The 12,431-nt window shown below is 44.0% G+C and overlaps 1 protein-coding gene across 1 annotated transcript in view; it reads left to right on the forward strand.

The window, feature by feature from the left end:
* The first annotated feature begins 4,110 nt into the window (after nucleotides 1–4,110).
* Nucleotides 4,111–12,431, forward strand: part of fgf12b (fibroblast growth factor 12b) — a 30,040-nt gene continuing 21,719 nt past the window's right edge. The window contains exon 1 of the mRNA XM_076281541.1: nucleotides 4,111–4,201. Coding sequence (XP_076137656.1) covers nucleotides 4,111–4,201 — 91 coding nt within the window. The remainder of the gene's footprint in view (nucleotides 4,202–12,431) is intronic.

Genomic DNA, 12,431 nt, shown 5'->3' on the forward strand with positions numbered 1-12,431 from the left:
TCTCAAAACAATTAGTGCAAACTGCACTATGTAATGGATTACCTGCAAAGGTGCATAGTCAAAAGTACTCAAAAGTATTCATGCCAATGAAACTGTCAGCAATCAGAATGACAAGTCATTATACACCATTGTTTATGAACAAGAGTCAAACTGCTTTCTCATGCTGTCAATATGACAGTTTACTCTGTAAGTATTTTCTAATGAAAAATGCACAAGGAGCACTTTTCTGTGTGGCATAGCAATTTTAAAACTATAAAGTTACACATTATTGTGTTGGTGAGAATGTTTGCAAGAGACTGGATATGTTTACTGAACTGTACTGTTTGCACTGCAATTTGTTGGCAGACAGTGTTACAGTATGAAGAAAACAAAGACTTATGTAGCATTGGGCAGAGGAAAAATCACAATTTTACAGTAAAACATAGGAAACACCCCTTGGGCAGGCCTGCGCACCACGGTCAGGTATGGATTACTGCACGGGCCTACCGGGCCCAGGCCTAGGGGCCCAAGGGGTCAGGGGACCCTGAAGCCCAAGCCATTGCATGGAATCATTGCCTCAATATCAACACATCAGGATGTAGGCTATGAATCTGATTGAATTCAAGTATTGGCCATCCCCAAAATGCACCAGAATACAGAAAAATCACATCAAACAAATTAAAAAAATTCTGGGGGAGGACCCACAACCCCCCCCCCCCCTCCCACATATGCAACAATTAGTGTGGGGCCTTAATACATCTGGGCCCAGGGGCCCGAAAGTTCATAATCCGTCCATGACCACGGTAAGCCAGATTTATTGTATAGGTAAATCGTTCTATACATCCTGATATTCCTGTCTGTCAGGTCACATATATGTGCTTGACAGATTGTGACAAATAGTTCAACACATTTGCATGTTATGATTCAAGTGATGAAATAAGGCCTATTTGCTTTATGGGGTAGGACTATTCAGCATGGAACCAGTATAGTGCATTTTGACCAGCATGTCATTAGCAAATGAAAATGACATTTGTATTTTGTACACAAGTTGCATGGATGTACTGAAGCATTTGCTGTCTAATGCTGATCTGAGAAATGCACCAAAGCAACTGAGAAAAAACTGTAATACAATATAGGTGAGAGGAGACAAAAATATAAAGAATATCTTTATTCTTAGTATACATAAAGACAGATAGACAATAGATAGATAGACAGACAAACAGACAGACAGACAGACAGACAGATAGATAGATAGATAGATAGATAGATAGATAGATTGATTGATATTCCTAGTAATTGTTTTAGTTGTTTTAGACATTTAGACAGTCCATGACCATGATTTAGACTTCCATCCTTTGAAATGACACTGTTATCCATGAAGGTAATATATAGGAGAAAGGGAGGAACTTCCGTCCCCATTCATTTCAATGGCCCATGCTAGGTTACTTCAGCCAAACAAAGTTTGAAATTCACAGCAAACATCTTTTTCAAAATGGCATTTCACAGGGCTCATTTTCGGCATTATCTAGATTTAATTAGGTGGCACTTTACAGATGGAGACAAGGTAGAGTACAGTGGTATGACATCGCTGTGGATTGGAGGTTGAGCTAGCAACTTCCGGCTTGAAGGATCAGCCAATCTATACAGCTGACATAATTTGTGGCCATTGGAAATGTGGCATCTAATTGGCTTGTGAGCACATGTCAGACACCATTTTTAAATATAGTGGCACCCCTTTGGGACGCTAACTAGCTGAAGCTGCTATCCCTACAAATCCTGACCCCCTGTTTTTTTTCTCTCTTCATAACCTTTGATCTCAATAGCCTGCATTGACACTAGACAGTATAGAGGGCAGTTAGTCCTGCTCTGGCTGGAACGTGGCTGCTGTGGGGTTAGGAGCGGTGTGCCCATATGGAGTGTCTATAGTCTATACTGTTTGCATCTGGGGAATGAGGCTGCCATGGAAAAGCACTCTGTTTATTGCTGGCAGCAGCAGCAGCTGTGTTGGTTCTTATTCTGTCTCGTTTCAACATGCCAGTCCTAGATTTCATCACCTACTGTATCATTGTGTGTGTGGCGCTCTCTCTCTCTCTCTCTCTCTCTCTCTCACACACACACACACACACACACACACACAGAGAAAGAGATAGCCTAATGCCACAAGGGACATTGTATATTGTGAATTGTCCTGTCCTGCCCTCTCAGATGATACATTATTCAACAAAAGGCAATCAAAGCTGCAATGCATCATTATGGGACTGACTGTTAACAGTAGTCACTACCGGGCAGCAAATATAAAAGTTTAATAATAATAAAAAACACATTCAATAATAAACAACAAGATAATAGTTTACAATCCTGTGAAAGAAAACATTCAAACATTTATTAGTATTTCAAAATAATAAATTGGACTGATTACAGATACTGATAATTCAGAATTTAGGCTATATGAAACTATTGTTATATGGTCCAATGATGTAACGCAGTGTCTGGTAGGGACACTATACCATCTTAATACAATTTAAATTTACATTTGTAGATTAACGGCTATTTGAACAGTAAACTAGGCTGCATCCCAATAAAATAAATACCGGTAATCCAAGTGAAATGTTGTTTCTTTGTCCATTTGTATCAAATAGCCTATACATTACAGACTGTGATAGTTGATACACATGAAACCTTTGTGTTTGATCACGAAGGATTCGTAATCATTTGAAATAATTGAGCGATCACGAAAGCATGTCATAATTGCATTTATTTATTCTGTATGCGTCTACACCATCGACGTAGCGTCAGAGAGTGCGGAGGGTCCCTTTGCAATGACGTGGAAGACTGCGAACCAGACCCGCGCACAAATCAGTTCATTGCGGCTGTGTTGGTCTGCCTATACTATGCAACACTGCCCTCATGCGGCCATAGAACGACCCTGCAACCAGACGCGCTCCTCTTGTCATCATGAGGGTCTGCATAATGTTGGTGCTTTGAAGCGTTGAATTATTCAACTGCAGTTGATGGACACACATATGAGGTGTATGAAGCCTGTATGTGTATAAAGGACGTGATTTCTCACTCAGTGAGTGAATTGGAATTTATATTCAGACCTTTAACCTATAACCTATGCACAGACCAATTTCAGTGCTGCACATAACGTTTGTATAACAAAAGAGATGACACTGTGCACATTTTCATTATATAGGCAAGGGTCTAGCATTTCTCATTACATCCATGTGTTTTGGACATTAATATAAGGTGATGGATCGAAACCTTTCATTGAATGTGGCAAACTTTTAGGTGAATATGGATAGGCTATGTGATGGTTCAGCATCATGGTTCATATTTATATGCAGTATGCTTTTGGAAGGTATATTCAATATATAAATATCTCGTGGAAATGTGTGGCTTCTTGGCTTCATGTCATATATCAAAATAATAACATAATTATGTCATCTCAACATAATAATGTCATCTTGTTTTACAAATAACAGGGGGCCAGAGGGGTGTGATTAGACAGAATTCTTGTTATTTCAGACTTCATTGCAGCATGCGACCTCACCACACGCCCCCAAAGATTGTGTCACTCCTCTGCCGAAGGCGCTCCTTTCGCTTTAAATTCAGCCTCCAACTGACGTAGGCGATACCTAGCGTTTCCCTCCCCTTCCCCTTGCTCGTGTATCAATAGGGCTTTTTTGAATCGTCGCCTGGCTTCCCTCGCACCCCAAGCCGTATCATTGAGGATGAATAACCCGCATTACCTCATCGGTGGCAGTCCTGTCACTTACCTCTGCGCGCTCGTACCGGAGCCCTTATTCCGTGTCCGCTCGTAAAGATAGAGGCATGGGCCGGGGGTATTATTCTGACGTCCTTGTGTAGCGAACGATTGAGAGGCCCTGCCTGTTTTCTTCCCTTATCATATTATTGGAGAAGGGAAGTCTCAATATGTATCAGTTTGGTGGGTTGGATCCTGTTGTCTGAGCCTTCTGGCTCGTTTCATCCTCTGAACTCCTCCGAACCGAACCTAGCCTAGCGAGGTGAGTCTGGATCGACTCGGGGTGGCTATGCCTAAACAACCTCAGTTTCTGTAACAGTGATAGATTGCGCGGGTTGACGAAGGATCCCACTAACCCCAATCAAATGAAGATTCTGAGGCTTTTCCTAAAGAAAGGAGCTCATATGCTGCAGTGTCTTTGTGGAAAGCGATCGAAGCCGACTACAAGCACGAGCGGTGAGACATCTTGCATGCTTTCTTCTCTCGCGCTGTGCTGTGTGTGCCGTGGTGGTGGCCAAAGTGATTGCATGGAGCCAAATGCGTAATTGTTCTGTGTTAAAAACTGTAGCGTTGTGTTTTCTCTCTGTATATTGTTTCTTTGAACGCCTTTCCGACTGAAAGGGGGCTGCGTAAATACAAATAATCGGTTGGCTAAGCTCACTGCATGGACTTTGGCTGGATCAAGAACCCCCTTTCGTTGGGTCTCCTTGTTGGGCTTTGTTCAATATATGAACGTCCCTCCATGCAAATCTAAAGGGATACCATAATCTGGGCCACTTTGCCACTAATCTCATCCCTAGGTTTTCGGAAATTAGCCACAACTCTTTGTTGCAGGTATTCGCAATGTGTTGTTCAAATGGGTCATGGCACTGTTGGTCTGAAACTTTAAAACAGGTGTATTGTTGTTGTTGTTCGTGGAGTCAATGAGGTGTATGTACATGGATGTTCGTTGAAGGCTTACAGTGTGTCTTTGTGGTGCTATATGAGAAAGCCATGCTTGTGCGAATGATATAGTATTCATTCATTCTTTTCATAGTCGGAAAAAAAATACATTTTAGAAGACAGAAACAAAACCAAACGCAAGGGCGCTTTGCGAAACGAATCTCCATTTCCTTAAATTATATCACTGATGCTTGTAACTCTTTCCACAGAGTATATTAGTAGTTTTATGCCTCTTTTTTACACCACCAACAACAGACAACAGCCCAGAAAATACAACATCATGTCGTATGGAATTATGCGCCACTTGCGAATCCAGGACCTTGGACAGCACTCAGGCAAAGCACCCACTCCATTCCCCCCAGCAAAACGTCTGAAGCAATCTTCCCCACAATACATTATCAACGCCCCACAACGCCCAGCTTTAATGGAACCTGCACTGTGTGCCTCTTTTTTTCATTTCTTTGGGCACAAAAAATGATGTGAAAGCACTTTCAGTGGGTAACTGCAGTGACATCCGAAAGAAGGTCCCTCAGCATACCTCGTTTTTTTGCGCGACATTTGGAGCCCCTCTCTCAAATTGTATTTCTAGTGTTACGCTGTGCTTGCATTTTTCTCCAGGGCAAGACGCCACCCCACAGGGACCGCACATGGTCTCAGCCTCCACAACACAAAAAGGACAATTACCCTGCGGTGTGAGGACCTCCATCAGGGGACAGGGAGACTTAGGGTGTCCTGCCAAGTCACAGCTCTCCTGTGCTAAAGACTGGGGAAAAGGTGTAGACCATTCTAAGCCATGCAAAGGTCACAACAGCAAAGCCTGTGGGAAGAGATAGGTGGTACTTACAAGTAACCCTGAAGTGACTTTGGCACAAACCCACAATGTGTTTCTAGGACAGTGCCTGCACATGCAAAAACAAGTATCAACTCACAGACTGTATTCTCACTCTCAGCACACCAACCAATGGTAAAATATATTTTTAATGACTTGAAAAGTATAATCTGATGAAACTTCACCTAAGACACCTCAGTCTTTTGCCTGATCCTCATTGTCCCCTAAGAGGTAGGACAACACAGTCTTCCGCTTTGCGTTTCCCTGCCAGCTGTTTTTTTGGGATCCTCTCACTTCCGCAGTAAATTGAGCCGGAAAAGCGACACTTTACATGTTCTCTCACAGTCAGTCCTGTCAAGGTCAGAGGGTTTGGTGTCTCCTTTTTTGGCCGTAAATCCTCCTGAGAGCTCCGCACTCTGTTCCTGCCAGCCCCGTGGACGGCCTGTCACAGGATCTGGCAACCCTTCTAGAATCCTCCGCTCTGAGTGCAGAATGTAGTAGTGGATAATGATTGATTCCATATGACAACAAACACACACACACACACACACACACACACACACACACACACACACACACACACAAAGTCACAGAGAAATTCCTTACATTGCAGTGTTAATCTTTGCTGTCTTATCTGGTCAGACGTGCTCAGTGTCTCTCTTTGTGACTTTCTTTCTGCTGTAACCATCTCTTTCTGACTCATTCATTTGCTGTTAGATTAGTGTTATTCTAGGAGTGTTAGATTATTAAATACCAATTTCTGCACTCAGATGTGGTCCACTGAAGATTTCAGCATTACAGAACATTACAGAACATTTTAGTTCAAACAGTGGCTGAATGTTTGAAAGTGCTGTCCTGTAGAAGAGAAATGGCATAGTGGAGGGGACAAAAGGAAGACTAGCTAAAGACAGAAAGGGAAAAAGAGGGAAAGAGCCACGGGATGAGTCTGAGAGCCACCCGGGAGGCCACATTTCATTTGAGCATGAAGACGAAGCTAATGTCTATTACGGTAATGGATTGTTCTCTGTTAGTTTTTAGCTTCTTGATGGTCCTGGTGCCTCTGGGTGGCAGACACAGTGTCCTGCTGTATGGAGCACTCAGGGGTGCGTTTCCAAAAACCATAGTTGCTAACCTGTTAGCAACTTAGTTGGTTGTCAAGGGAAATTGCATAGCAACCAACAAAGTTGCTAACTTAGTTAGCAACTATGGTTTTTGGAAACGCGCCCCTGGATGGTAGACGCAGTGTCCTGCTGTATGGGGCACTCTGGGTGGTAGACACAGTGTCCTGCTGTATGGGGCACTCTGGATGGTAGACACAGTGTCCTGCTGTATGGTAGCCTGACGAGCCAGACCCACATTAAAATGTAGGGTCTGGGCACTCACCGTTCGCAGTGCTCAGTCCGAGGGGCGGGATAATCGATTGTCTTTCAAATTCCCTCTGCACGCAATAGGACAGCGCTATGAGTCCCATGCGTTTCCCACCAGCGGAGCTAGTTGGCTAGTTCAAACTTTTGCCAACTTAATAAAAGCTTAACTCGTGTCACACTGTTCGCCAACAGCAACATTATCTTATTTGTTTTCAAGTAGCAGGGAATTCAAGCCAAACCGTTGCAACTCTGCCATCAATCATTATGTTAAGCACGCCTAACGACTCTATACACAATTTGATTGGCCTGATAGAAGTTTAATTTTTCGAGCTCACACAAGCCAACGGAGAGTTGCTAGACATTTGCTGCCGCTAGGGTGTGTCTAGATTTCTAGGCTAGCTGTATGGAGCACTCTGGATGGTAGACACAGTGTCCTGCTGTATGGGGCACTCTAGATGGTAGACACAGTGTCCTAAGCAGCAGTTCTGCTGTGGCATGGGCATTCAATATATGGGCATGTATCTTTTTCAGTTGTTCAGTTCAGGTTGCATAGTTTTCCACCTTCTTGTCAATTCTGAATAGTGGACACTTCTGAACATATCGGATTGTTTCCTGTTTCCTTGTAAAAACAGGACAGGGGCTAATTGTTGATATGTTTGTCTGCATTAGGTTTAATGGGAACTGATTTCCTGCGGACTCTGGCAGTCCTTTCTGTTCAGTTGTAAATTACTTGTTTTCCTGTTTAGTATTTCTCATCCGCATGCTACATTTCAAACTAAAAGTTCCGTTTGCTGTGATAATGGTGTTGTTTTTCAGTTCCCTGAAAGCTTGGCTTCAATGGCTAGTGTAGAAACTAACCCTGAACGATTCTCCAGAGAACACCTCCATGAACGTGGAGAGAATCCTTCCAGTGCTTATTCAGATGTGAGTGCTGAAATAACTCTTATCCCTGAGGCAACTCTGGGAATCAACCAAGACATAAGACCGTAGGAAAAAAATAAAAACGTGTTGTGCCTGGAACCATTGGTTTTTTATGGAACCCATGAGGTTCTGGTGTTGGTCGACTCAGAGGCGGATCCGCTTGACTAGTGCCAGGCTAGATTCAGATCTGTTTCAGACTCAACTCTGTGTTGTCCAGTGTGTGTGTGTGTGTGTGTGTGTGTGTATGTGTGTTGTGTGCTTTTCCAGGTCCCTGCTGTGCTGTGCTATGACTCTCTCCTCCACCTTCTGCCACCACCTCCTCCTCCTCCACCACCACCACCACCTCCCACTCGTCACCCCTCTTCTCCACCTCCTCCTCCTCGTGGTTAGATAAGACCAAGTAAGGGCACGAGCAATTAAATCACATGAAGGGAGTCGATGATGAACTTTCGCTTTTTTTTTTTTAATTTCAAACAGAGCTCGCAAAGACTGTCCTAGCCGCCCGAGACTGAAACGCGAATCTCTCAACTGAAGAGACAGCTTTCAGCGGTGAGGCCCGATATTCTTAAATGACTCCAGTCATTTGATGATCTTTGCATAATCTGTGCCACTCCGGTGCGACACACTTCCAGCTCTATACATCATCTTTCCGTGACTGGCGCGCCACAGCGCTCTCTTTCGCAGTCGAGTAATGAAGTCACTAAAGATGGGATTCGAGTTCCAGTGTAGCAGTGGCTGTCGGTATGCATCAAGAGATTATTAAGTATGGTAATCGGAAATCAATCCATCCTTCCCAAGTCCTGCTTCTCTCTCTCTCTTTCTCTCTCTCTCTCTCTTGCTCTCTCTCTTTCTCTCTCTCCGCTGGCACTTCCACGAGGGGACCGGAGGAACCAGCGCCACATTACCCATCAGCCCTTGTTGTCTTTTCCGAGATGTGCTCTGAGTTAAGAGTAACGAGGCGGTTGCCTGGAGAGGATGGCGCATGATAAACTTTCATTTTATTTTGGCAGAAGGGGGTGAAAAAAAGTGAGTTATGTAGAAATTGGAGTTTCGCCCTGATGTTTTTTTTTTTTTTGGTTTGTTTGTTTGACTAGAGGGGGGGGGGGGCATGGCAGACGAGAGAAGGGCTGTGGGGGCTCCAGGCGTGAAGGCCAGCATGTGCGCGCCCGCCACTTAAATGCCAATCCCTCCCGTTTCTTTGTTGTGCCCCCGCCGCCCGTCCGTCGGCCAACTCCAAGACGACACAGTGTTTATCTCTGTGACTGTGCGAAGGAGAAACATGATTCATCAAACGTGAGGCGTGCAACACGACGGAACTATATTTAACACGCGCCCGAGCACCTATGGGAGGCCATTTTCAGGACGCCTGGGAGTCCCTGGAGGTTTGAGACAGAGACGTGTCGCAATCTCTACCCAGAGAGCAGACCCATTTACCGCAACCATGGCAACTGCCTGTCACTTGTCGTCATAACGCCGAACGCGTCTGCCAGTGTTTGAACAATCGCTCCCTTACTGTGAGGCTCGCCTGGCGTCCCTGAGCCCCGCCTCAGCCTCGTCCCCAACCGTGCCGTGAATTTCTGACAGTCATCGTTTCATGGCCCACACTATAAACAATGGCTCTGATTTCATTTAGTCTCATTGCAGTGTGTGCCCCAGCGGCTCACATCCCACGACTCACTCTCGCTGTCCACTCATCTAAATGCACAGTGACAGCAGGCAAAGGACTGCCGGGCCCACTGGCCGTTCGCTAAACACAATTGATTTGTTTGCGTGTACTTGTGGTTCATGTTTCAGTTTTTTCAGGGAGAGGAGCCAGATATGTGTTGGTGGAGGAGAGAGAGAGAAAGAGAGAGAGAGAGAGAGAGAGAGAGAGATGAGAGGAAAAAACAACAAGAGAGCAGAGTGCAGATGGGGGAGGGAAGAGACAGTGAGAGAATGAGAGACTGAGAGAGAGTGAGAAAATAAAGAGAGTGCAAGGGGAGAGAGAGAGTGAGAAAGAAGAGAGAGCATAAGGAAGGGATGGAAAGGGAAAATAGAGAGAGTAAGTGAAAGAAGAGACAGCGAGAGAGAGAGAGCGATAGAGGTGCTTAGCTCATCACTGATGTTCTGGTCGAGAGAAATAATTCATAAATCTGTACACTGGCGGCCTATTTTTAGCAACTCGACCTTGATTGAAGAAAAAGCCATTTGTTTGTTGAAAAGTGGAATTCTCCGGTCGCCGTGGTTGCATCTATGAATCCAGTAAGAGGCCTGATGGTGTGTTCGCAGTGACTTGCGTGTGCGTGCGTGCATGCGTGTATGTGCGCTTTGCTTCCGTTTGCCACGCATGTGACCCTCCATATCTACGTTCACAGGGAGCAGAGAGAGAGCCAAGACCAGTGTTTACTTAAGCATGCCAGCGCTATGCAGAAAATGGTGTCAGCAAAGTGCTGTAGTATGTGTGGGTGTGTGTTTGTGTGTAGAGACAGAGATAAAGAGAGAAAAAGAAAGAGAAAGAAAGAAAGAGAGAGAGTGAGATACAAAAGGTGTTATAGGGACTTTGTGTAGTTCCTATACCCTTTTTGTCGTTCATATAACTTTTGTGTGTTCGCACTGCATGGAACTGCGGGCAATTGTAGTTCTATAGCCATTTTAGCTCTTACTTTGGGAAAGGGTCTTTTCCCTGCACATAGGAACAATGACAGACATACTTACATGTTTTGTTGATTGTTGATCATTTTAAGAATCATTCAACTTCTGTTTAAATTTGCTTAAAAACTGTATGCGGAGACATGGGACAAATGTTTTCTGGGTAGATGAGAAAAATACGGATTAAAAGAGTAATGCTGATTTTTCCTGAGTGCTTCCTGATAGCATGAGCTTCTAGTTTGTTGATAAACTTCTGTAGCCTAAATAGCAATGCTGTCTGTTTCATTACTCTACAGTATGACCATGTAATAAATTGTTTGCTACCCTAAAGCCAGTTTGATTGTAATCTTCTTGAAAAACAAAAATCACTGATTCGATCACTGCGATGACCCAGACAAACAGATGTATTTTGCATTGGCGTAGAGCAATGTTGGTTATGCTAATCGCAATTTATTATATCCTTTGCTTTGGTATCTGTCAGCAGACTTCAATCTATGCTGTGTATTTCATTACTTCATGTTCAAGAGGTTGCTATACTAATGTCAATGTTAAAGTCCTTGTAACTTATTTTATAAGCATTTGCAGTGCTATCTTTAAAATCCAGTGACCAACAACCATCAACCATTAACTAGCTCCCTCTGACTGAAGCCCTGTTTCGTCTCTGAGAGGGTTGTGAATATGAGAATCAAACCGCTAGTTTGGATTAGAGATTGCAGACAGGTTTACTAAAGGAGAAGAATATCTAACAGACATGAGACATGTAGTAGGCTACCTAAAGGGCATGACCGTCATAATAGCATTTTAATTAGTATTGTACAGTGTTCATTTCCCATTTTTGAAAAATCTAAGCACAGTCATATAAGTTAATGTGCAATATGTTTTGGTTCACCGTCCCTGAGTGACCATTAATGTAAGCGTTACGCCACCTTGGCATTCCTACTGGTGATGCGAATTCAAACAGAAAAAAGCCATAGGAACTGTGTAGTTCTAAGATAGACTCTCCAGTCAGTGGTTCATAGAACTGTGTTCTTAGAACTGTTTAATCAGAAAAAGCCTAGGGAGTGTGCTGTGTGTTTTTTGAATGGCTGTCAATATATATCAAAGTGTGCCATTGCAAGGATGGTTTGGGAAGAAACACCCAAGAATAGCCTTCTAATTGGCCTCAACATGTCTCCATGACACAGTTGCCGTTAACATATCTACCTATGCAAATCTGTATGTTAAATGAATACAAACCGTGTACGGCCCTTCACAGTGAACGATCAGCATTGCTCATGAATATTTACACAGGAGGCTGCCATAGAGAGCCTTGGGGCTGATTAAAATGTATGCCTTCTATAAGTCACAGCAGCGCTCTCGAGTGTGCAGCCCTGGAGGGCTATCTATACCTTTTCTGCACAGAACCAGCTGTAGATGTTCTGCTTAAAAGCATTTTTCAGAAGCTTAAACCATGTTCACCTTGTGTGGAGGCACAAATCTTAGTTTCTTCTAGGATCTTTGAGGGACCGTTTTTTTGTCCTGTGAGCGGATCTCCCTCTCTAGCTAACACAGAGCCAAACGAGCCGAAATGTGTGCTTGTGAGGGCAGAATGGGCAAGGTGATCTACTGATAGGAGAGAGAAAGAGAGAACATAAACACACATGCACACACTCTCTCTCTCTCTCTCACACACACGCACACACACATACACACACACACATATGCATATCTACAGTGTATGTCTGCCATACTATATTGTACTCCAAGCATCCTCTACGTAAACCTCATGTTTAAATGTTTGTTCTACTTTGGCAATGCAAAAAATGTCTGTCATGCTAACAAAGCTCCCTTGGATTGAATTAAAAGTGAGAGAGTGAGAGTCAGAAGAGCCCACAGCTGGACCCTCGGCTCAGACACGGCCCATCTGAGCTCATACTGGAGAACCTGCAGCTGATCTCTCCCGGTCACTCCGGGCCGTGGTTCACTGGGGGGAATCAACGGGGGCCCTGTGTGCTGCCGC

The sequence above is a fragment of the Alosa pseudoharengus genome, unplaced genomic scaffold (assembly GCF_046254945.1).
Source record: "Alosa pseudoharengus isolate Yale_2024_CS ecotype anadromous, Long Island Sound unplaced genomic scaffold, YU_APseudo_1.1 YU_APseudo_1.1_scf_13, whole genome shotgun sequence".
Classification (NCBI taxonomy): Eukaryota; Metazoa; Chordata; class Actinopteri; order Clupeiformes; family Clupeidae; genus Alosa; species Alosa pseudoharengus.